The 22,553-nt window shown below is 37.0% G+C and overlaps 2 protein-coding genes across 3 annotated transcripts; both read left to right on the top strand.

Annotated features, from left to right (window-relative positions):
- Positions 1–10,306: 10,306 nt before the first annotated feature.
- Positions 10,307–11,924, top strand: LOC141844266 (putative anion transporter 6). 2 transcript variants are annotated; one of them, XM_074732303.1, is made up of 2 exons: positions 10,307–11,136; positions 11,215–11,924. In XM_074732303.1, the coding sequence occupies exons 1-2, from the start codon at positions 10,399–10,401 to the stop codon at positions 11,728–11,730; spliced, it is 1,254 nt and encodes a 417-aa protein (XP_074588404.1). In that variant the 5' UTR covers positions 10,307–10,398; the 3' UTR covers positions 11,731–11,924. The 2 variants fall into 2 exon arrangements, with proteins under 2 accessions (XP_074588404.1, XP_074588403.1); XM_074732302.1 differs by having other exon boundaries at positions 10,307–11,924.
- A 1,919-nt stretch (positions 11,925–13,843) lies between these two features.
- LOC141843990 (pentatricopeptide repeat-containing protein At4g33170-like) lies at positions 13,844–15,762 on the top strand. The gene has a single exon (XM_074731989.1). It carries the CDS (start codon positions 13,844–13,846, stop codon positions 15,560–15,562), a length of 1,719 nt encoding a protein of 572 aa, XP_074588090.1. The 3' UTR covers positions 15,563–15,762.
- The last annotated feature ends 6,791 nt before the right edge of the window (positions 15,763–22,553 follow it).

Raw genomic sequence — 22,553 nt, 5'->3', positions numbered from 1 at the left:
CATGGTGGCCGATCGATCAATGGTGCCTTCTGATAGCTTGTCGAACTTTCGCTAGAGTACAAGTATTCTTTTTGAGCTAGTATTTGATACAGCTAGTTTGTGAACTACATGTTCATCATAACAATGGAACTTACTGTGATGCTGATTAAGAAGTTTGTGAACTACATGTTCATCATAACAATGGAACTTACTGTGATGCTGATTAAGATAAATACACTGTGGATTGCAGATATGCCGGTCGCGAGAAGGAATGCCTTGAGAGGGTACTTAGTTACTTGTTGTCCTTGAGATTGTATATGTAATGGTGAAAACTCATAACTATGGTTTGAGTCAGTGCCAAGTTAATTAATCATTCTTCATTGACGAATGAAGAAGGCGAGTCAGTTAAGCCGAGCTTGGTTTGGCTTGGACTAGGCACACAAATAACGCAAAGAGAAAGCACATGTGTGATGCAGGATTCATACAGGAGTCGTCAAAACTTTTGATTCAAGTATCAGAACGAGGTGTGGTTGGTTGTTAATTGAAACTCTTTCAAAAATCTCTATTCGGTACAGGTGGAACCCATACCGGTCCAATTTCGGATCTATTGAACATCATTTATTTTTTTTTTAGAAGGCTTCAAATATTTTTTAATTATTTTTGGTAATTTTTAGTTTTAGAGTTTAAGGGTAATTTTATTTTTTTTTTAAGTTAGGATTTTGTTTTAGGTCTATTTAAATACACATTTAGCTGTTTTTGGAAGAATTTTGGTTATTGAATAAAATTTTCTTTTTTTTGTCAAAAATCCTAAAGACGGTGGTGTGATGGCTTCTCTTCATTTTTTTTAACTTCTCATGTTTGTTTTTTCCACAATTATCCTCTAATCTTCCATCTTTAAAATAATTGTTATTTTGTTTGGTACTAGTTGGTATCATAGCCGAATTGTCGTGGTCGTGGTCGTAATAGGTAGGTTCCAATTCAAAAAGTCAAACACCATAGACGTAGCGTTTAGGACGTGATGATGATTAAGGATTTACAAAGACAAGTTGTAGATTTAACCTAACGTCTAGGGACATGAAATGTTAAAGATTGTGAGATCTTTGATCATGAATCTAACTCTACTTTCGAGAACTCATATTACCATCGTCCAACATATCGAGAATGTTGTGATCAACAGGAGCCTCATGGAGACTTCAATTTTTGAGTTAATGTGCTCGAATTTTTTGGTACATTACAAGCAGATGGCTTTGTTTATTGGACCAACGAAGTCGAGCGAATTTTTAAATATAAGGAAGTTCCAGATCATATGAAAGTGAAGTTGATTGTCATCAGATTTAGGGGTCCAGCATCGGCGTGGTGAGAGCAGTTGCAACGTTCACGAGACCGACGAGACAAGTCCAAAATAACTAACTATGAGAAGATGAAGACAATGAAGGGTACTTCCTTTCGGCTACACCTAGATGTTGTTTCAGCGACTTCATGTGTTGGGGCATAGTGTGAGATCGGTCAATGATTATACGGAGAAATTCTATCAATTGATTGTCCATAATGACTTATTTGAGACAGAGGAGTATATGATGACACGATACTTGGGGGGTTGCGTCAGCTTTTGTAAGATATCCTTAGTCTTCATTCATTGTGGACAATTTTAGAGGTCTATCAGTGTGCATTGGTTGTTGAAAGATAGCAGAACTAGAAACTAGTGGTCCGAGGCGACCAAAGCAATCGGTCAGTTCGCCCTTAAGATTCACGTCCTTTACAGCAACAGCCATCATAGGTTAATTCTAAGGCCTGTATTAGGTGTTATCGTTGTGGTGAACAGGGACGTAGAGCGAACGAATACAGGAAACCTACTCTTGCAAATCAAAAAGGCAAAAGTTTATTGATCGAGGAAGATGTGGAACAAGTGACGAAGGTAATTGGCGAACCGGTGTATTATGAAGATGAAGCTGATGAGGTTCTTTACGGTGATGATCATAAAACCTTGGTCGTTCGCAAGAGTCTATTGACTCCCAAGAGTGATACGAGGGATGATTGATTGAGAATCAATATTTTTCACACTATCTACATCGTTGCGGATAAAGTCTACAAGATGATCATTGACAATGATAGTTGTGAGAACGTAGTGTCTGATGAGGTTGTCTAGAAATTATAGTTGACAACGGATCGTCATCCAAAGCCATACAAATTGTCGTGGCTAAATAAATATAGTAAAGTAATAGCAGACAAGCGATGTCTCGTTTCTTTTTTAATTAATAGCAAATATTTTGATAATACTTGTGTTATATTTAAGAAGTATCCTAGGGCAATCGCCTTAGATAATATACTATTTATTAAATAAATAAAATTACTATTTAAATGTATATTCTCTATGTATTTGATTTGATTTTAAACTCAATTAATAAGGTCCACAATACAATGCATAGCATGAGAGAAATTGTGATTGAATCACAATTAATAGGTATCTCTATATGTGTATTAAAATATTTCTTAGTCGATGAATTAATGAGATTGAGCATCATTGATTCTGTAAAACCAAGAAGTTGATCTTAACTCACCCGGAAACATTGAGATGTTGAGAGTTAACATATGTAGGCTGGTTAAGAGTAACTGGTTTATCAGAAATGACATGTCATGAGATTTCATGTGGTTCTATACATGTCTATAAAGATCTTATTATAGCTCGAGTGTAAGTTTCCTTCGGTTTAAGATATTCAAATTATCTTGGTTATGGAGACTTATATTTTAACATCTTAAACAAACGTCTCTACGGAGGTGTAGATCCGGAATGATTGGATATAAGTCAAAGTGCTCGAAGATAATTGAATAGTTCACAGAGGATTTACCACTCTTTTTATTAGGAGACGTATACCTTATGACCACTTATCAGGATTGTTACTCGTAAATCTTTGGCCAAAGTAGAAACACGTTAAGGGGTTGGTCCTCTTGGTTAGATGTTTTAAGTAATTTGAATCCGCGGGACAGTGAACTACTACTTGAGTTAAACGTGATGTAGTCAGCCTAATGGGGACTAACACATCGACTATGTCCTAAACTAAATAGGTATAATATGCATGAAAGGAACATACGCACGAACAACTGTAGCTGCTGAAGGACTTAGAAGTGGTTCTAAAATCAATTGTGATTTTTTTATTAATTAGGAGTCATGATGTACTACTAAGTGTCACTCATAATCGATCCGTAATTAATGTTTAATTATGGATGATCAACATAAATCGAGAACATATAAGGTCACACGCACTACAAGATTATCTAAGAGACATCAAACGAGTTTGAGAATTGGATTCTCAGATCGAGAAAGATTGAGTCTGATTAGACCAGACGAAAGGTAAATATGAAAAATATTTTATCGGAACGGAAACTCAGATGAGCCACATCTTTTGAAGATAAAGTGGATCCTTTTTGGTTTCATGATAAATCAAATTGGTTTGGTTTTAATTAAAAGGTGGTTTGATTTTGAATCAACACGGTTTGGTCTTGAACTAAACTTAAGGTTATCGGTTTGGATTTTGGGTTAACGGATATGGGGTTTTGGTTTGTGAATTAAACTCGTTAGAGATCTATAAATATATCTCTATGGAAGGGCTTTCTAACAGAATTAGAAACCCTAAGAGTTAGGTTTTCTTCCTCCTCTTCTCTTCTAGCATCGGCCACAACCCAACCCCTAGCCACCGCCTACTACCTTGTTGGCGTCGTCGCCTTCTAAAGGAGGATTCTCTAAGCTCCCTTCCAGCCAAGCTTTCCTCCACCAGTCATCCATCTCCCTAAGCCGGGTATCCACCGAGCCAAAGGAGTAAAATCCGACGATGGAAGTAAGAGCAAGAGGAGAAGCAACGGTTGTTTCTCCACCATGAGATATCCTTCTTCCCTCTTTAGCTATTATTCTGATGGGTAATTGTTGTTGCTGAAACTCCCACGTCATTAGGCTCGATGCTCCTTGTTGATAGCGAATCATCTGACCTTCGAACAGCGGTGTGATCACCTCTATTCAATTCGATTTGTATCGTCGAGCTGCTTTGAGTCGTCGGATACCAAATCGGATCGTAGGTCCTCTCTCAGATCGTATCGTCTCCTTCCTTTGACTAGTATCAAAACGAAGACATGACACGTGACTTAGTGAAGTCGTCTTAAAGAGGTCTCGACATGGATACGAGTAGAGGCAACCTTTTTCAAGGTTACTAGTTGATGTTGTTTTCTCTTCGCATCATCGACAGGTATATTTTATGTATGTCATTTATTTCTATTATTATGTTTGCATGCATGTGTATCTTCATCTAGATTTTATGCATAAATTGTAATAATATAAATTATTACTCTTCCGCTGCTTGTTTAGTGAAATAAAAATTTTAAAATGCGTATAGAGAAACCCAACAGCTTGGTGTGATGTGGTAGTCATGGATGCATGTTATGTATTGTTGGGGTGACTTTGGCAATATGATCGTACTGTCATCCATGATGGACGAAAGAATACTTATACTCTTCATGTCAAAGGGAAGAAAATTATGTTAGCACCACGGCGGGACAAAATCACTCCAATTCCGATAGCCAAAATTACTAATCTGCTTTCTATATCCAGGTTTTTATATGAGATGGAGCATCGAAATGTAGTCTATGTTTCACTGCCTTACCAGAGTGATGTCATAGCCAATGACGCTAACTTACTAGTCGAAGTGCAATATCTACTAGCGGACTTTGTCGAATTGATATCAGAGGATCTTTCACTTGGGTTACCATCTATGAAAATAAAAAAAATATCTCAGTAGACATGGACAACGGAAGCGCGTATATTGGAGTATATCATAAACAATAGCATGTATTTCGAAACAAATCTGGAATGGATGTTGATGTTTCAGAGATTAGACACATTAATAACTCTATAAAAGGTTACCCCTCCCCGGGGGCACAAGTATGCACACATAAAATCCTAATTTCTCCAACCCTTAATCTCCTTTCTCTCACAAAACTCTAATTGAGCGTCAGAGTAGCTTATCAAGATCCATCTCCGATGTCATTCTAATTCTTTTTTGGAGTGCTTTTCAAGTCTCTTTATCCTTTCCGACGACTATCTCCAGGGAGCGTATACATCAACTCATTCATTGATCTGTGGCTTGATCATCCACAGTATTTGGCCGGAATAGGTAGTTTAATGTACATTATATTATATACACGTTCTGATATCAGCTACGTTGTTGGTTTAGTTAGTTGTTTCCAATCAAACTCATGATAGAGACACTAGAAAGCAATCAAGAGGATATTCAAATATCTTACAAGGACAATAAAATATTATCTCTGTTTCTAAAAATCTGATATGAATCTGAAGAGCTACACAGATGCAGATTGAGCAAAGGACCTTAATAATAGAAAATCTATATCTGATTATATCTTCTTGCTGAATGGTGACGTCATCTCATGCAACAAAAAGAAACAGACTTGTGTAGCACTGTCGATAATGGAAGCTGAATCTGTGACATTCAGCGGTTGTACAAGAAGTCATATGTTTAAGAAGGTTCCTGAAACATCTGAAGATTACTGAGAATAATGGAAGTCCTATTATAGTGCATTATGACAATCAAGATGTTATAACTTTTTCTAAGGATCTCAAATATCACAGTAAGTGCAAGCACATAGCTATTAAGTATAATTTTGTAAAGGATATTGTTGACAAGAAAAAAAAATAATTTTTGAGTATATCCCTACATATGTTATGTTTGTTGATCCTTTTACTAAGCTATTGACTTAAAAGTCATTTCAAGGACATGCGAAGTTTTTGAAATTTCGGAGAATGTAACATATTATAAAGACAATCAGATATTGTAAGATCGTTGATTTTGAAATGTCATAATCTATTCAGTGTATATACCTTTGTTACATTTGGATAAAATCTCAATGAACATATTGGCTGGTTTAAATTGGTTCTCTCATATAATCATCTCTATTTGTTAAGTATAAATAGAGATAAGACTATTACTTATAGGATAGCTAATGAAGTAATGAATGAAGACATATCTGTAAGTTAGGGTCGTCTTGATAGTTGTATCAAGATATGAAATTATTTGTGAATTAATAATAATCGAAGTAAATGTATCATCATTTATTGAACCTAAGATGCCAAATTAGAATTCATGAGTTGAATTCAAGATTAGCATTGAGAATGTCTATATCAAAATATATACAATGTTATAATTAAAAAAAAATGCATTCTTTATTAATAAAGAGAATAGCATCGTAGCATATAATTCATATCACATGTGTTATAGTGACAATAAGGATAGTAGGAGAATGGATCCCTACTTCTCTACTATGTGAGACCTTTGAAATTATAAATTAATCTCAAGCTTTATCTTAAGTGACTATTTAGTTGTCTATTTGAAATTTTAATCAAGGTTTTCTATTTTAGCATGTATCCTAATAACTATAGATGATTCAGTCTATGAAACATGACTAGAAAAGTAACTTATTAAAATAAATGGATTTTACATAAAAAAGAATATTAAAATAGATTTAATTTACATCTTTGGTATTTATTCACTAATCGATTAATTATATTTTTTTATTGAAGACATAAAATATAATTATGAATAATTATATTAATTGAGGATATTGAACATGTTCTTGACATAATAATCATTATGAGGTATTAAAGATGTTCATAATAATGCAAATGATTTAATCTATATAAATACAAGATATTGATGTCTCTTGTGCAGTGGTTATGTAAAGTGTAATAATTTTTTTAGCATGGATCACTTTATATGTTTGCTGTCGCACGTATTAGTTTTCCTTAAGTATGAATTGGATATTATTTTGGTCTTTGTAGTTTGACTTAGATGAATGGGAGATGTGGACAATTACTAAAACTGCCACTTACGGACTTACCCCATGTCTTGTCCACTTATCCCACTATTCTCCCTTCTATTAAAGGGTGTGTCCTAGTGAAGCAGTTCGAGAAATGTGAAGATTTCCGCAAGAGAAGAACATCTAGTATCGAGAGGGATTTGGTTTGTGATCGAAAGGGTTGCTCAATTTTTGTAATCATCATTTAGATGGCAAGCACGATGAACAAGATCGATAAGGAATCACTGCAAATGTTTACAATTTTATATTCTTCATGCATAGCAAAAATCAATAGTGTACGTTGATTGTGTCTTTGTATAATCAGAAACAGACGTCCAACTTAATCTCGAAGCATTACTTAAGAGGATGAATCTATTTTAAGAAAACTACGTTAAACGTAGACTTTAGTATCTTTCTCTCCCAACTCGGCACTAAAGCAACAGTGACCTACTCTGACTTGACTGACTTAATAGTTGAGCGATGAAACCACTCGATGTCTACAATTCAGAGCACTCGATGTCCACTGAGGGGCACTCGGCCAAGCCGACACTCGACGAATCGGCAAAGCTCGACACTTGTCAAGCTCAGCAGTTCGGTACTCGACGGGTTGACAACTCGGCTCAGCACTCGACCAGCTCAAACACTCAATAGCTCACAACTCGGCTTAGTTTGACACTCAGCCATGTCGAACTTTACCAGCTCGGCAATTCAACTTAGCTTTGCACTTGGCTAGGTCGGACTTAGCTAACTCAACACTCGTTGACTTAGCTTGGCCTATCAAGCAGTTCAACCATTTACATCTCCAACGATATCTCCAACATGCAATATTTAAGCACCAGTGACAGATGACACAAAACACATCATTTTTAAACAAGAAGGCCAGGTCCCAGAAAAACCTTGCTCCCTCAAGGTCGCATACCTTCTCCTCTATTTTGCCAAGATTATGCTGAGTTACCTCCTGTAGATCCGGATCCGCTCTTCAGGTTCTCGCCGTTGTCCATTATGACGTAGGTTACTAGATCTACTCAGCCATTATGGTACACGAATTAACAACTTGTGGGGAATACGGTACCAAGTTTCATGAGTATACCAGTCTCATAAATAAATTCAAATATTTTAAACTTAACCACAGAACCTTTAAAAGAATGAACAATATAATTATATATTGCCTTGTCTTGAAAGAAAGTAAATGCATGCAATCAAACATGTTCCCGTTGAGATCGCGTCTCGGACGAGTAACTAGCCACCTCACAAGCTCTACACACAATGGCAGAGCCAACCCGGATGATTTATCCGAGCTTCTACCAAACTGTGAGCCATCACTCGGGCTAATCTTTATGTTTTTTCTTTTCTCCCATGGTAAATCAAAATTTATCCTCTTTCCATCGCCGTTGAGCCCTCGGATTACAGCTCGGGTAGGCTTCAACCTGGTCGCCCTATATAATGGTAGCGCAAATGGAGGTAAAGACGGAGGCCAAGGGTACACTTGGCTCCACCACTCCGACGCTCAAGTTAGCCTCTTTCCTCAAGGATGAGGAGGAGTGAATTTAGGAGGGGGATGATGCGGGCAGGCGTACTTGTCTCTCTTAGAGGGAGGGGAGACATAGAGGTCGGTGAGAGAATAATGGGAATATGTGTTATCTCAATTAAGGAGAATATCTCTAAGTAGAGATTATGTCAGAGGAGATGTCTCGTCTAGGTTCCGGATAGTTCATCACCGTCGTAGTAGTGAAAAGTCATGTCATTAATCTTGATATGGTATCATACTGCACCATCATGCCGCATTAATGGAGGAATGGATTTAACCACCCTATCACATGATGGACTGTGTCCTTCTAGCGGCGGCCTGGCTAGCTAACTAGGGGAAATAATTAAAGCAGAGTCGGTTGAGCATTAAGTAGGGCACCGAGGGAGTGGAACATGGTCGGCAGACGAAGTCCGAGTTAGGGTTGACTAGGGGCCAAGATGGAATATGGACGTGAGGATCAGGGGTGGAGTAGGCTTGGAGGAGTAGCTAAGAGTCGGGTGTGGAACCAGAGTTAAACCTTGAGGATGGGGTCGGGTGTGAGATTTTAAGTTGGGCCTAACACCAAGTCGGGTACTTGACCCTGACCTGAGCTGCCTCCCGAGTCACACGTGTGCGTCGGGTTGCCCGAGTGACCAGTGTGGGACCAAGCCAGTCAACCCTGACATCGAGTCTTCTGTTTAGCGTGTCATCTACTTAGACCGAATCTTGACTTTCTTGATCCGGTCATACCGACCCATAATAAGTGTAATAAACATGCATCTTGTTGATATATAGCTTCCATTTCAATAATGGAGGCTTGACCCTTCTATTGGCCCTATGCGCTCCTTTGCTTGTTTAGATATGGCATTACTCCTGTAGCCATGAAAAAGAAACAAGTCCTTCCTAGCTCAATTAGATAAGCTGTCACCATTGCCCCTGCTGAAGAACATGGTTGTCATTGTATCCACATAGTTTGTGATTTTGTTGTTTGTTTGTTCAATGATCTGTAGCCTTTAAGAACAGTGCACATTTAAATATGAACTGACATTCAAATTCAATCATACATGCTTGGAATCAATATTGGTTGGGCTGTTCATTTCTAAACATTCATTCTCTCCCATTATAATTGTCCTTGATAGGACACCTGGTGGCAATTTCTTGGGCTCTGATAATGAGTTGGGTGTATTCTATTCTTGTAGCTACATGATGATTCTCTTCTTGATAATGATGGCACTGCTTTATCTCTGTACCTATTAGTTTCATCACCAATTGGGTCAATGGCATTATCTAGGACAACTTTGCTTTCTTCCAGCTCATGATTAACTTTATAATTAAGATTGCAGAAACTTTTCATCAAAAAGGACTGGGAGAAGAAAACTTGCTCAATAATGTCTTATCCTTTTGTCATTACAGACAATAAACCTCTCTCTATATGTTACTTTATTAAGTTATATAAAGCATATGATGGATGATGCTTGAGATTGCAGACAAAAATAATAGTTTTGATTAATCATCATGCATGCACATGCATGATCCCATATATATACTGGTAGAATACAAGGATACCCTGGGAAATTTTCTTCTTTTTCTTATTATTTCATTATCATCTTCCCATTTACTGACAGATTTTGGATTAACTAGCTGTTTAATGGTTGTATGGACATGGATGTAGGTGTTATAGAGGATGTGGCTCCCTCCGGAATAAAAGTCAAGAGTCAAATGAAGGTCAAGGTCTAAGTTGATCTGGCAAGATGGGTTAACACAAATCTGATCCCACCAACATGGGATATCTGTCACTTCGGGCTCAGACCGTACTTCGGGCTCAGTATGGGCTTAGTCCTGAACCATAATTATCTTCAGTTATATGGCCATGGCTTCTGATTTTTGAATTTTGTTTATGAAAGATCGCTTCAAGTCCTATAGTTGCTTCTTTAACATGCCAATATTCCCAAATCATGCAGAGTGAGTTAAGGGCGCAGGATTAGCATTGTTGAAGAAAACAACGACACAAGGAATGAAATTTGGATACATGCGCATATGCTCCATGATATAAACTAATGGAACTGTTGAAGAAGATGAGATTTCCGAAGCGGTACATTATCATTTTATTAACCTTTATCTGCACTAGTGTGTGCTATATAGAGCGAATAGGATTCTCAATTGCATACACAGCAGCTGCAGATAGCATTGGTGTGAATCAATCAAGCAAGGGTCTGATACTTTCAGTATTCTATTATGGATACGTTGTGTCACAAGTGCCTGGGGGTTGGGCTGCACAATATGTTGGAGGGCGACGAGTTCTGCTGTTTTCATTTTTGCTGTGGTCGCTAACATGTGCATTTGCTCCACTAGATGCAAGCAAAGTGAATATAATGGTTGTTGCCCGCTTCCTTGTAGGTGTGGCACAAGGCTTTATATTCCCCGCCATTCACACAATTCTAGCACAATGGGTCCCTCCCCATGAGCGCTCGCGTTCTGTTTCTCTTACGACATCTGGGATGTACCTAGGAGCAGCTGGTGGAATGCTTGTATTGCCAAGTCTGGTGAAATACAAGGGGCCTCAGTCAGTTTTTGTGGTTGAATCAGCTCTGGGTATCATGTGGTCTTTTCTCTGGTTTAGGTTTGCTAGTGATCCAGTTCGTTCCGAACATCCCAAAGCTGCTGCTGCAGGTTTCGGAGAGCCCAACTTGCCTGTTTCAAGAGAAAAGAGAATCCCAAGTGTTGGAAGCCTGAGGCGCCTCACTAAAATTCCTTGGAAGAAGATAATATTCAATTTACCGATTTGGGCAATCGTGGTAAACAACTTCACCTTTCACTACGCACTCTACGTGCTAATGAACTGGTTGCCGACGTATTTTGAACTCGGCCTTCAGCTCAGTCTTCAGGACATGGGATCTTCTAAGATGATTCCTTACTTCAACATGTTCATCTTCTCAAACATAGGAGGGATTTTAGCTGATCACTTAATCACAAGAAGGTTCTTATCAGTGACCAAGACTCGGAAGCTTCTCAACACCATTGGCTTTGTCGTCGCAGCTCTTGCTCTAATGGCCATTCCACTATTCAGGAATCCCTCCTGGACTGTCTTATGCTCTTCGGTTTCTCTTGGATTCTTAGCACTCGGAAGAGCTGGGTTCGCTGTAAATCACATGGATGTCGCTCCACGATATGCAGGAATTGTTATGGGAGTTTCAAATACCGCCGGGACCCTAGCTGGTATCGTCGGTGTCGGGCTCACCGGAAGGATCTTGGAGGCCGCAAAGTCGGCCGATATGGATCTTACAAGCATAGAATGTTGGAAAAATGTCTTCTTGATCCCAGCCTATCTCTGCATATTTAGTTCTTTCATTTTTTTACTATTCGCAACAGGTGAAAAGATTTTTGATTAGCTAACCCTCCCTGGCATGTTTGTTGGTCCATGGACACTCACACTCTTATTACCATATCATATGGTAGCAAAAATAAAGTGTACAAGTATACTGTTAGCCAAAGCAGTACAAGAGGGTAAATGCATGTGATACCAAATTTGTATTATTTTTGGAAAAAAAATTAAAGTTTTTGTTTTATTATGATTGATTATTGTTAGTGCCAACGATAAAATTGTTATTGTATGATTTTGTGATCATGAGTTGGAGTTGTTGAAATACCTTTCTTACAATAATGAATCTAATGTTGTCTGATTCTTCTTCATCTTCAGGATTTTATATTGAGAGAAGCTTTCTACATCTGAAGCAGCTTTCTACATTTGACCATCCAAAGTGAGTTGTTTCTGGGTAATTTCATTTTTGTTTATTGCTAGGTATCATTTTGGAGTTAAAAGGTTGTTTGGTTGAATGATTTTTTTTATCTAGTTTTTTAAAAGGTGAAAAAGGTTTAATGAGAATCTAATAAAAATGTGAAATTTGAAAAGGAAAGAACAGATTAAAATAGTTAAGAATAATAAATTTATGGCAATTAAATTAATTCTCATATTTTTATTCCTATTAATAATTAAATTTTATTAATTATATTTTATTTTATTACATTTTCCATTTCATGAAAATAAAAAAACAGTGTGAATTGAACTTGACCTTGAGTTTGCATCATGTTCAACTCTATTCTAGCACAGGTTAAGTTCGATACACATGTTGCAGCTTAACCTAAGTTGGATGTCTCAAGGTCAACAGGGTTGAACATAATCCATTTTTCAGTTGAACTAATAAAATTTTTAGTTTACCCTCTAATTTATCGCCATATTTGTTTACTTTTTAGATAATTAGAATAGTCTTTAAATTTTAATTCGATTAAAATTATTTAAAGTTGTGCAAATTATTTTTTTTTTTATATTTTGTTAGATTTTTTTTAAAAATAATTGCTTTAGGGTTTATATTTTAGAAGTACGTATAGATCTTTTATTGTTTAGTTTTTCTATATAAAAAAAGATTGGGCAAAAATAAAAAAGACATCCCAAATTATACAAATTGGACGCCTCTTTTCTTTAAAAAAAGATGTTTTATATCCAAAATATTTTTTATTTTTGTGTTGTTTATAATTGTTATTCAATAGCAATTGCAATGTACAATATCTATCCGAACAATTTGAGTAGCTGCTACAATATAAAAAATTAATTATTTGATCTTAATTAAAATATTATATCAAAAAAATTTATTAATTTAATCAAAATTGCTTATATTTCATTAAAATAGATTTAAATTAATCAAATCACTTTAAAATATAGTAAAAGATACTAAATATTTACTACAATACTATAAATATGTTGTATTAGCTTTTACAAGTTGCTATAATAATATTAAAAACAAAGAACAAAGTTATAGCAATTATAGAGTAATTGTTACACTAACTACTAAATAATATTAAAGTAAGTATAATATTAAAATAAAAATATTTAATAGGGCTTCCTTTTAATTTTTTTTTAAGGAATATTTTTTATTAATTTATAATTTAAGATGCCTTTTTATTTTATTTTATTTAAAAAGGTTAGTAATGTATTAGATTAGGAGTGAGTATTCGGTTAAAATTGAACTGAATCAAATTGAATTAATCGAAAACTAAATAAATTGATTTTTTTCAAACTAATTGAACCGACCGAATTTTTCAATAAAAATCGAACAAACTGAATCAATATTTTATCGATTAATTCAATTTTTGATCGAATAACTAAATTTTTTAAATATTATAAAAATTTTACTAATTAATTAAGAATTTATAAATTTATTTACTTAAAATTTATAAATTATTTCTCTAATTTAATTAATTCTATTTATTCGGTTTAATCGAATAAAAAATTTTAAAATTGAAATCGAACCGAATTAATTGATTTTAAAAAAATAATTAAAATTTTGAAATAATCGAATCAAATTTTTTAATTCGATCGATTTATTTAATTTAACTGAATTTTTACTCACTCCTATATATTAGATAATCTTTTTTATGTGAAATGTATTTTTTTTTCTCCGTCAACTAGATGCGCTGAAGGTGTTTGAAATTTGTCCCCTGAAAATTATGTTATTGCTTAGACGCCCCGAACCCCGCCACTTCTCTCGCGCTCTAAACCTCGTCTCCTCCGCCACCGTATTCTTCGACGCCCACAGCCTCCTCGACTCGTGCGCCGCCTCCGCAGGTGGCGTCCCTTGCTTGGCCTCCGCCGCCCATGCCTGCCTGCTCAAGCTCCGCGACCCGCCATGGAACAAACTCCTCCGCATCTACTGCAGACTTGGCCTCCTCCGCCACGCGCACCAACTGTTCGACGAAATGCCCAGGAGGGACGTCGTCTCCTACAACACGCTCGTCACTTCCCATGCTCGCGCGGACCGCGATGCCGGCGAGACCCTACGGCTATACGGCCGGATGCTGCGGGAGAGCCTCCAACCGGACCACATCACCCTCACGGCGTTGCTCGATGTTTCGAGCGATTTGGTCGAGCAAATCCACTCCCATTCGGTGAAGCTGCGCCTCAACTCAAATCCTTTCGTCGGCAGCGCCATGGTTAACCAATACGAGCGGCGCAGAGGGCTGGAGGATGCGATTCAGGTGTTCGAGGAAATAGAGGAGGTGGACTTGGTGTCTTGGAACATTGTGATCGATGTGTGCGCTCGTAGAGGGAGCAAGAAGCATGCTGCAGAGATATTCTCCCGGATGCGAAAGGAAAGCCGATTTGGCTTCGACTGCTTCACCCTGACCAGTGTGTTGAAGACATGCTCTGAGGCAGAGGATCTGAGTTTTGGCATGCAGCTGCACGGCTGCTCCTTGAAGGCCGGCTTGGTGTTCGACGCCCCAATTGGGAACGCTCTCATAACTATGTACTCGAAATGTGGAGGAGAAATGGCTTGCGCTGTCGATGTGTTTGAGGGAATTTCAAACTTGAACATCATCTCGTGGACTTCAATGATCGCCGGATTAGTTCAGAATGGGCTGGCAAAAGAGGCAGTGAGCTATTACCACAACATGGTTCATGCAGGGATGTTGGAGAATGGAGTTTGCTTTGCTAGTGTCTTGCCTGCATTCAGCAAATTGTCGAACCTCGATCTCGGGAGAATGGTTCACTCGAGAATCATCAAGTTGGATGTCTTCCGTGATGTAATGGTGGCAAATGCGCTTGTGGACATGTACTTCAAGTGTGGCAGTGTGAAAGATGCTGAATTGGCATTCGCGACAATGCAAAGCAGGGATACCGTGTCGTGGACTATAATGATCAACGGTTTTGGGCAACATGGGAAGGGGGGAGAAGCTCTTCAAATCTTCAAACATTTGGAAAGATCAGGAGCTAACGTTGACACTGTCACTTTTCTTGCAGTTCTATCTACATGTAGCCATGGAGGTCTCATTGATGAAGGGATCAGGATATTTCACTCGATGGTTAAGGATCACAACATCAAGCCAACGACAGAGCACTATGCCTGCGTGATCGATATGTTGGGCCGCGCTGGAAGACTAGACAAAGCGGAGAAGTTTATCAAGGAGATGGATTTAGAAAAAGATTCATTGGCATGGGAAGCTCTTCTTGGAGCTTGTGGAATCCATGGAGCAATTGAAATGGGGGAGAAGTCAGCCGAAAAGGTCATGGAGTTGGAACCACACAAGGATGGTCCATACATCTTGCTATCAAACATATACGCACAACAAAAAATGTGGGCAGAAAAGGAGAGATTGAGGAAAGTATTGGATGCTAGTGTGTCGGTAAAGGAGGTCGGATATAGCTGGTCTTCAGGACTTAAAATATGAGTCTATCGTGGTATTCGCAGCAGCAGTAGCATCGTCATCAAGCCGTGTCTATCTTAACTATTTGGAAATTTGCGGTTCTACTTTGAACGACTAGTTTACAGTAGTGTATCAGAATGAGTTTTGATGGCAAGCAAACAGAGCATCACAGCCAAATAGGACTCACTGACTCTAAGTTTGATGGTAGCCGATCGATCAATGGTGCCTTCTGATAGCTTGTCGAACTTTCACTAGAGTACAAGTGTTCTTTCTGAACTAGTATTGGATTGCAGATATGATGGTCGCGAGAAGGAATGCCTTCGGCATTGATTTGTTAAAAAGAGGGTACTTAGTTACTTGTGGTCCTTGAGATTGTGTATGTAATGGTGAAAACTCATAATTTTGGTCTGAGTTTTCAGAATCAGCAGCAAGGCACAGCACCAAGTTAATTAATCATTCTTCATTGATGAACGAAGAAGGCGAGTCGGTTAAGCCAAGCTTGGTTTGGTCTGGCCTAGGCACACAAATAATGCAGAGAGAAAGCACATATGGCTTGGAACTATATTCTCTGTTTCCTTCTGTTCAATTTAAGCTTCATGGTGGCCGATCGATCAATGGTGCCTTCTGATAGCTTGTTGAACTTTCGCTAGAGTACAAGTATTCTTTTTGAACTAGTATTTGATACAGCTAGTTTGTGAACTACATGTTCATCATAACAATGGAACTTACTGTGATGCTGATTAAGAAGTTTGTGAACTACATGTTCATCATAACAATGGAACTTACTGTGATGCTGATTAAGATAAATACACTATGTGGATTGCAGATATGTTGGTCGCGAGAAGGAATGCCTTAAGAGGGTACTTAGTTACTTGTTGTCCTTGAGATTGTGTATGTAATGGCGAAAACTCATAACTATGGTTTGAGCCAGTGCCAAGTTAATTAATCATTCTTCATATACGAATGAAGAAGCCGAGTCAGCTAAGCCGAGCTTGGTTTGGCTTGGACTAGGCACACAAATAATGCAAAGAGAAAGCACATGTGTGATGCAGGAGGAGTCAAATTTCAACGGATCATAATTTTTTATTCGAATATTAGAATGAAGTGCGGTTGGTTGCTAATTGAAATTCTTTCAAAGACCTCTATTCAGTACAGGTGGAACCCGTACCGGTCCAATTTCGAATTCATTGAACATCATTTAGTATTTTTTTAGAAGACTTCAAATATTTTTTAATTATTTTTGATAATTTTTAGTTTTAGAGTTTAAGGGTATTTTTATTATTTTTAAGTTAGGATTTTGTTTTAGGTCTATTTAAATGCACATTTAGCTGTTTTTGGAAGAATTTTGATTATTGAATAAAATTTTCTTTTTCGTCAAAAATCCTAAAGACGATGATGTGGTGGCTTCTCTTCATTTTTTTTTTACTTCTCATGTTTGTTTTTTCCACATTTATCCTCTAATCTTTCGTCTTTAAAATAATTGTTATTTTGTTTGGTATTAGTTGGTATCAGAGCTAATAGAATATTATCGTGGTCGTGATCACAACAGGTAGGTTCCAATTTAGAAAGTCAAACACCATAGTCGTAGTGTTTAGGACGTGATGATGATTAAGGATTTACAAAGACAAGTCGTAGATTTAACCTAATGTCTAGGGACACGAAATGTTAAAGATTGTGAGATCTTTGATCATGAATCTGACTCTACTTTTGGGAACTCATATTACCATCATGCAACATATCGGGAATGTCATGATCAAGAGGAGCCTCATGGAGACTTCAATTTTTGTGTTAATCTGCCTGAATTTTTTGGTACATTACAAGCAGATGGCTTTGTTTATTGAATCAACGAAGTCAAACGAATTTTTAAATATAAGGAAGTTCCAGATCAGATGAAAGTGAAGCTGATTGTCATCAAATTTAGAGGTCCAGCATCTGCGTGGTGGGAGCAGTTGCAACATTCACGAGACCGACGGGGCAAGTCCAAAATAACTAACTAGGAGAAGATGAAGAAAATAATGAAGGGTACTTCCTTTCAGCTACACCTAGACGTTGTTTCAGTGGCTTCATGTGTTGAGGCAGAGTGCGAGATTGGTCAATGATTATACGGAGGAGTTCTACCAATTGATTGTCCATAATAACTTATCTGAGATAGAGGAGTAGATGGTGACACGATACTTAGGGGGTTGCGTCAGCTTTTGCAAGATGTCCTTAATCTTCATTCGTTGTGGACAGTTTTAGAGGTCTATCAACGTGGATTGGTTGTTGACAGATAGCAGAACCAGAAACTAGTGGTCCGAGGCGACCAAAGCAATCGGTCAGTTCGCCCTTAAGATTCATGTCCTTTATAGCAACAACCATCATAGGTTAATTCTAACGCCTGTATTAGGTGTTATCGTTGTGGTGAACAGGGACAAAGTAAACGAATACAGGAAACCTAGTCTTGCAAATCAGAAAGGCAAAAGTTTATTGATCGAGGAAGATGTGGAACAAGTGACGGAGGTAATTGGCAAACTGGTGTATGATGAAGATGAAGTTGACGAGGTTCTTTACGATGATGATCATGAGACCTTGGTCGTTCGCAAGAGTCTATTGACTCCCAAGAGCGATTCGGGGGATGATTGATTGAGAATCAATATTTTTCACATTGCCTACATCGTTGCAGATAAAATCTACAAGATGATCTTCGACATCGATAGTTGTGAGAACGTAGTGTCTGATAAGGTTGTCTAGAAATTATAGTTGACAACAAATTGTCATCCAAAGCCATACAAATTGTCATGGTTGAATAAAGACAGTAATGTAATAGCATACAAGCGATCGTATCTTTTTCAATTGATAACAAATATTTTGATAATACTTGTGTTATATTTGAGAGGTATCCTAGGACAATCGCCTTAGATAATATATTATTTATTGAATAAATAAAATCACTATTTGAGTGTATATTCTCTATGTATTTGATTTAATTTTAAACTCAATTAATATGGTCTACAATACAATGCATAGCATGAGAGAAATTGTGATTGAATCACAATTAGTTGGTATCTCTATATGTGTAATTATATACATATTGAAATATTTCTTAGTCGATGAATTAATGAGATTGGGCATCATTAATTCTGTAAAACTAAGGAGTTGATCTTAACTCACTGGAAACATTGAGATGTTGAGAGTTAACATATGTATGCTGGTTAAGAGTAACTGGTTTATCAGAAGTGACCTGTCATGAGACTTTATGTGATTCTATATATGTCTATGAAGATCTTATTATCGCTTGAGTGCAAGTTTCCTTCGGCTTAAGGTATTCAAATTATATTGATTATGGAAACTTATACTTTGACATCTTAAGCAAATGTCTCTGCGAAGGTGTAGACCCGGGATGATTGGGTACAAGTCAAAATGCTCGAAGATAATTGAATAGCTCACAGAGGATTTACCACTCTTTTTATTAGGAAATGTATACCCTATGGCCACTTATCAGCATTGTTACTTGTAAATCTTTGGCCAAAGTAGAAACACGTTAAGGGGTTGATCCTCTTAGTTAGATGTTTTAAGTAATTTGAATCCGTGGGACAGTGAACTACTACTTGAGTTAGATGTGACGTAGTCAGCCTAATGGGAACTAACACATAGACTATGTCTTGAACTAAATAGATATAAGATGCGTGAAAGGAATATACGCACGAACAACTGTAGCTGCTGAAGGGCTTAGAAGTGGTTCTAAAATCAACTGTGATTAATTAGGAGTCATGATGTACTACTAAGTGTCACTCATTATCGATCCATAATTAATGTTTAATTATGGACGATCAACATAAATCAAGAACATATAAGGTCACACGCACTACGAGATTATCTAAGAGACATCAAACGAGTTTGAGAATTGGATTCTCAGATCGAAAAAGATTGAGTTTGGTTAGACTAGACGAAGGGCAAATATGAAAAATATTTTATCGGAACGGAAGCTCAGATGAGCCACATCTTTTGAAGATAACGTGGATCCTCTTTAGTTTTATTATAAATCAAATTGGTTTGGTTTTAATTAAAAGATGATTTGATTTTGAATCAACACGGTTTGGTCTTGAACTAAACTTAAGGTTATCGGTTTGGATTTTGGGTTAACGGATATGGGGTTTTGATTTGTGAACTAAACTCGTTAGAGATCTATAAACATATCTCTATGGAAGAGTTTTCTAACAGAATTAGAAACCCTAAGAGTTAGGTCCTCCTCTTCTCGTCTAGCCATCGGCCACAACCCAACCCCTAGCCACCGCCCACTACCTTGTTGGTGTCGTCCCCTTCTAAAGGAGGATTCTCTAAGCTCCCCTCCAGCCAAGCTTCCCTCCACCAGTCATCCATCTCCCTAAGCCGGGTATCCACTGAGCCAAAGGAGTAAAATCCGACGATGGAAGTAAGAGCAAGAGGAGAAGCAACGGTTGTTTCTCCACTATGAAATATCCTTCTTCCCTCTTTGTCTATTATTCTGACAGGTAATTGTTGTTGCCGAAACTCCCACGTCATTAGGCTCGATGCTCCTTGTTGACAGCGAATCATCCGACCTTCGAACAGAGATGTGATCACCTCTGTTCAATTCGATTTGTATCGTCGAGCTGCTTTGAGTTGTCAGATACCAAATCGAATCGTAGGTCCTCTCTCAGATCGTATCGTCTCCTTCCTTTGACTAGTATCGAAACGAAAACATGACACGTGACTTAATGAAGTCGTCTTAAGGAGGTCTTGACATGGATACGAGTAGAGGTAACCTTTTTGAAGGTTACTAGTTGATGTTGTTTTCGCTTCGCATCATCGACAGGTATATTTTATGTATGTCATTTATTTCTATTATTATGTTTGCATGTGTGTGTATCTTCGTCTAGATTTTATGCATAAATTGTAATAATATAAATTATTACTCTTCCGCTGTTTGTTTAGTGAAATAAAAATTTTAAAATGCACATAGAGAAACCTAACAACTTGGTATGATGTGGTAGTCATGGATGCATGTTATGTATTGTTGGGGTGACTTTGTCAGTATGATCGTACTGTCATCCATGATGGACGAAAGAATACTTATACTCTTTATGTCAAAGGGAAGAAAATTATGTTGGCACCACGGCAAGACAGAATCACTCCAATTCCGATAGCCAAAATTACTAATCTGCTTTCTATATCCAGGTTTTTATGAGATGGAGCATCGAAATGTAGTCTATGTTTCACTACCTTACCAGAGCGATGTCATAGCCAATGACGCTAACTTACCAGTCGAAGTGCAACATCTACTAGCGGACTTTGTCAAATTGATATCAGAGGATCTTTCACTTGGATTGCCACCTATGAAAATAAAAAATATCTTAGTAGACATGGACAACGGAAGCGTGTATATTGGAGTATATCATAAACAATAGCATGTATTTCAGAACAAATCTGGAATGGATGCTGATGTTTCGGAGATTGGACACATTAATAACTCTATAAAAGGTTACCCCTACCCGAGGGCACAGATATGCACACATAAAATCCTAATTTCTCCAGTGCTTAATTTCCTTTCTCTCACAAAACTTTAATTGAGCGTCAGAGTAGCTTATCAGGATCCATCTCCGATGTCATTCTAATTCTTTTTTGGAGTGCTTTTCAAATCTCTTTATCCTTTCCGACGACTATCTCCAAGGAGTGTATATATCAGCTCATTCGTTGATCGGTGGCTTGATCATCCACAGCAGTTGGCCGGAATATGTAGTTTAATATATACTATATATATTATATACACATTCTGATATCAACTATGTTGTTGGTTTAGTTAGTTGCTTCCAATCAAACTCATGATCGAGACACTAGAAAGCAATCAAGAGGATATTCAAATATCTTACAAGGACAATAAAATATTATCTCTGTTTCTAAAAATTTGATATAAGCCTGAAGAGCTACACAAATGCAGATTGAGCAAAGGACCTTAATAATAGAAAATCTATATCTGGTTATATCTTCTTGCTGAATGGTGACATCATCTCATGGAACAAAAAGAAACAGACTTGTGTAGCACTGTCGACAATGGAAGCTGAATCTGTGACATTCAACGGTTGTACAAGAAGTCATATGATTAAGAAGGTTTCTGAAATATCTGAAGATTGCTGAGAACAATGGAAGTCCTATTATAGTGTATTATGACAATCAAGTTGTTATAACTTTTTCTAAGGATCTCAAATATCACAGTAAGGGCAAGCACATAGCTATTGAGTATAATTTTGTAAAGGATATTGTTGACAAGAAAAAAATAATTTTTGAGTATATCCCTACATATGTTATGCTTGTTGATCCTTTTACTAAGCTATTGACTTAAAAGTCATTTCAAGGACATGCGAAGTTTTTGAAATTTCGGAGAATGTAACATATTATAAAGACAATCAGATATTGTAAGATGGTTGATTTGAAATGTCATAATCTATTCAGTGTATATGCCTTTGTTACATTTGGATAAAATCTCAATGAACATATTGGCGGGTTGAAATTGGTTCTCTCATATAGACAATCATCTCTATTTGTTAAGTATAAATAGAGATAAGACTATTACTTATAGGATAGCTAATGAAGTTATGAATGTAGACATATCTGTAAGTTAGGGTCACCTTGATAGTTGTATCAAGATGAAATTATTTGTGAATTAATAATAATCGAAGTAAATGTATCATCATTTATTGAACCTAGGAGGCCAAATTAGAATTCATGAGTTGAATTCAAGATTAGCATTGAGAATGTCTATATCAAAATATGTACAATGTTATAATTAAAAAAATATGCGTTCTTTATTAATAAAGAGAATAACATCGTACCATGTAATTCATACCACATGTGTTATAGTGACAATAAGGATAGTAGGAGAATATATCCCTACTTCTCTACTATGTGAGACCTTTGAAATTATAAATTAATCTCAGTTTTATCCTAAGTGACTATTTAGCTGTCTATTTGAAGTTTTAATCAAGGTTTTCTATTTTAGCATGTATCCTAATGACTATAG

This window comes from Curcuma longa, chromosome 13, assembly GCF_044706935.1.
Source record: "Curcuma longa cultivar G26 ecotype Majalengka, Jawa Barat chromosome 13, ITB_CL_G26_1.1, whole genome shotgun sequence".
NCBI lineage: Eukaryota > Viridiplantae > Streptophyta > Magnoliopsida > Zingiberales > Zingiberaceae > Curcuma > Curcuma longa.
The sequence above is the reverse complement of the archived record's forward strand: the minus strand, read 5'-3'. Positions and strand labels throughout refer to the sequence as shown.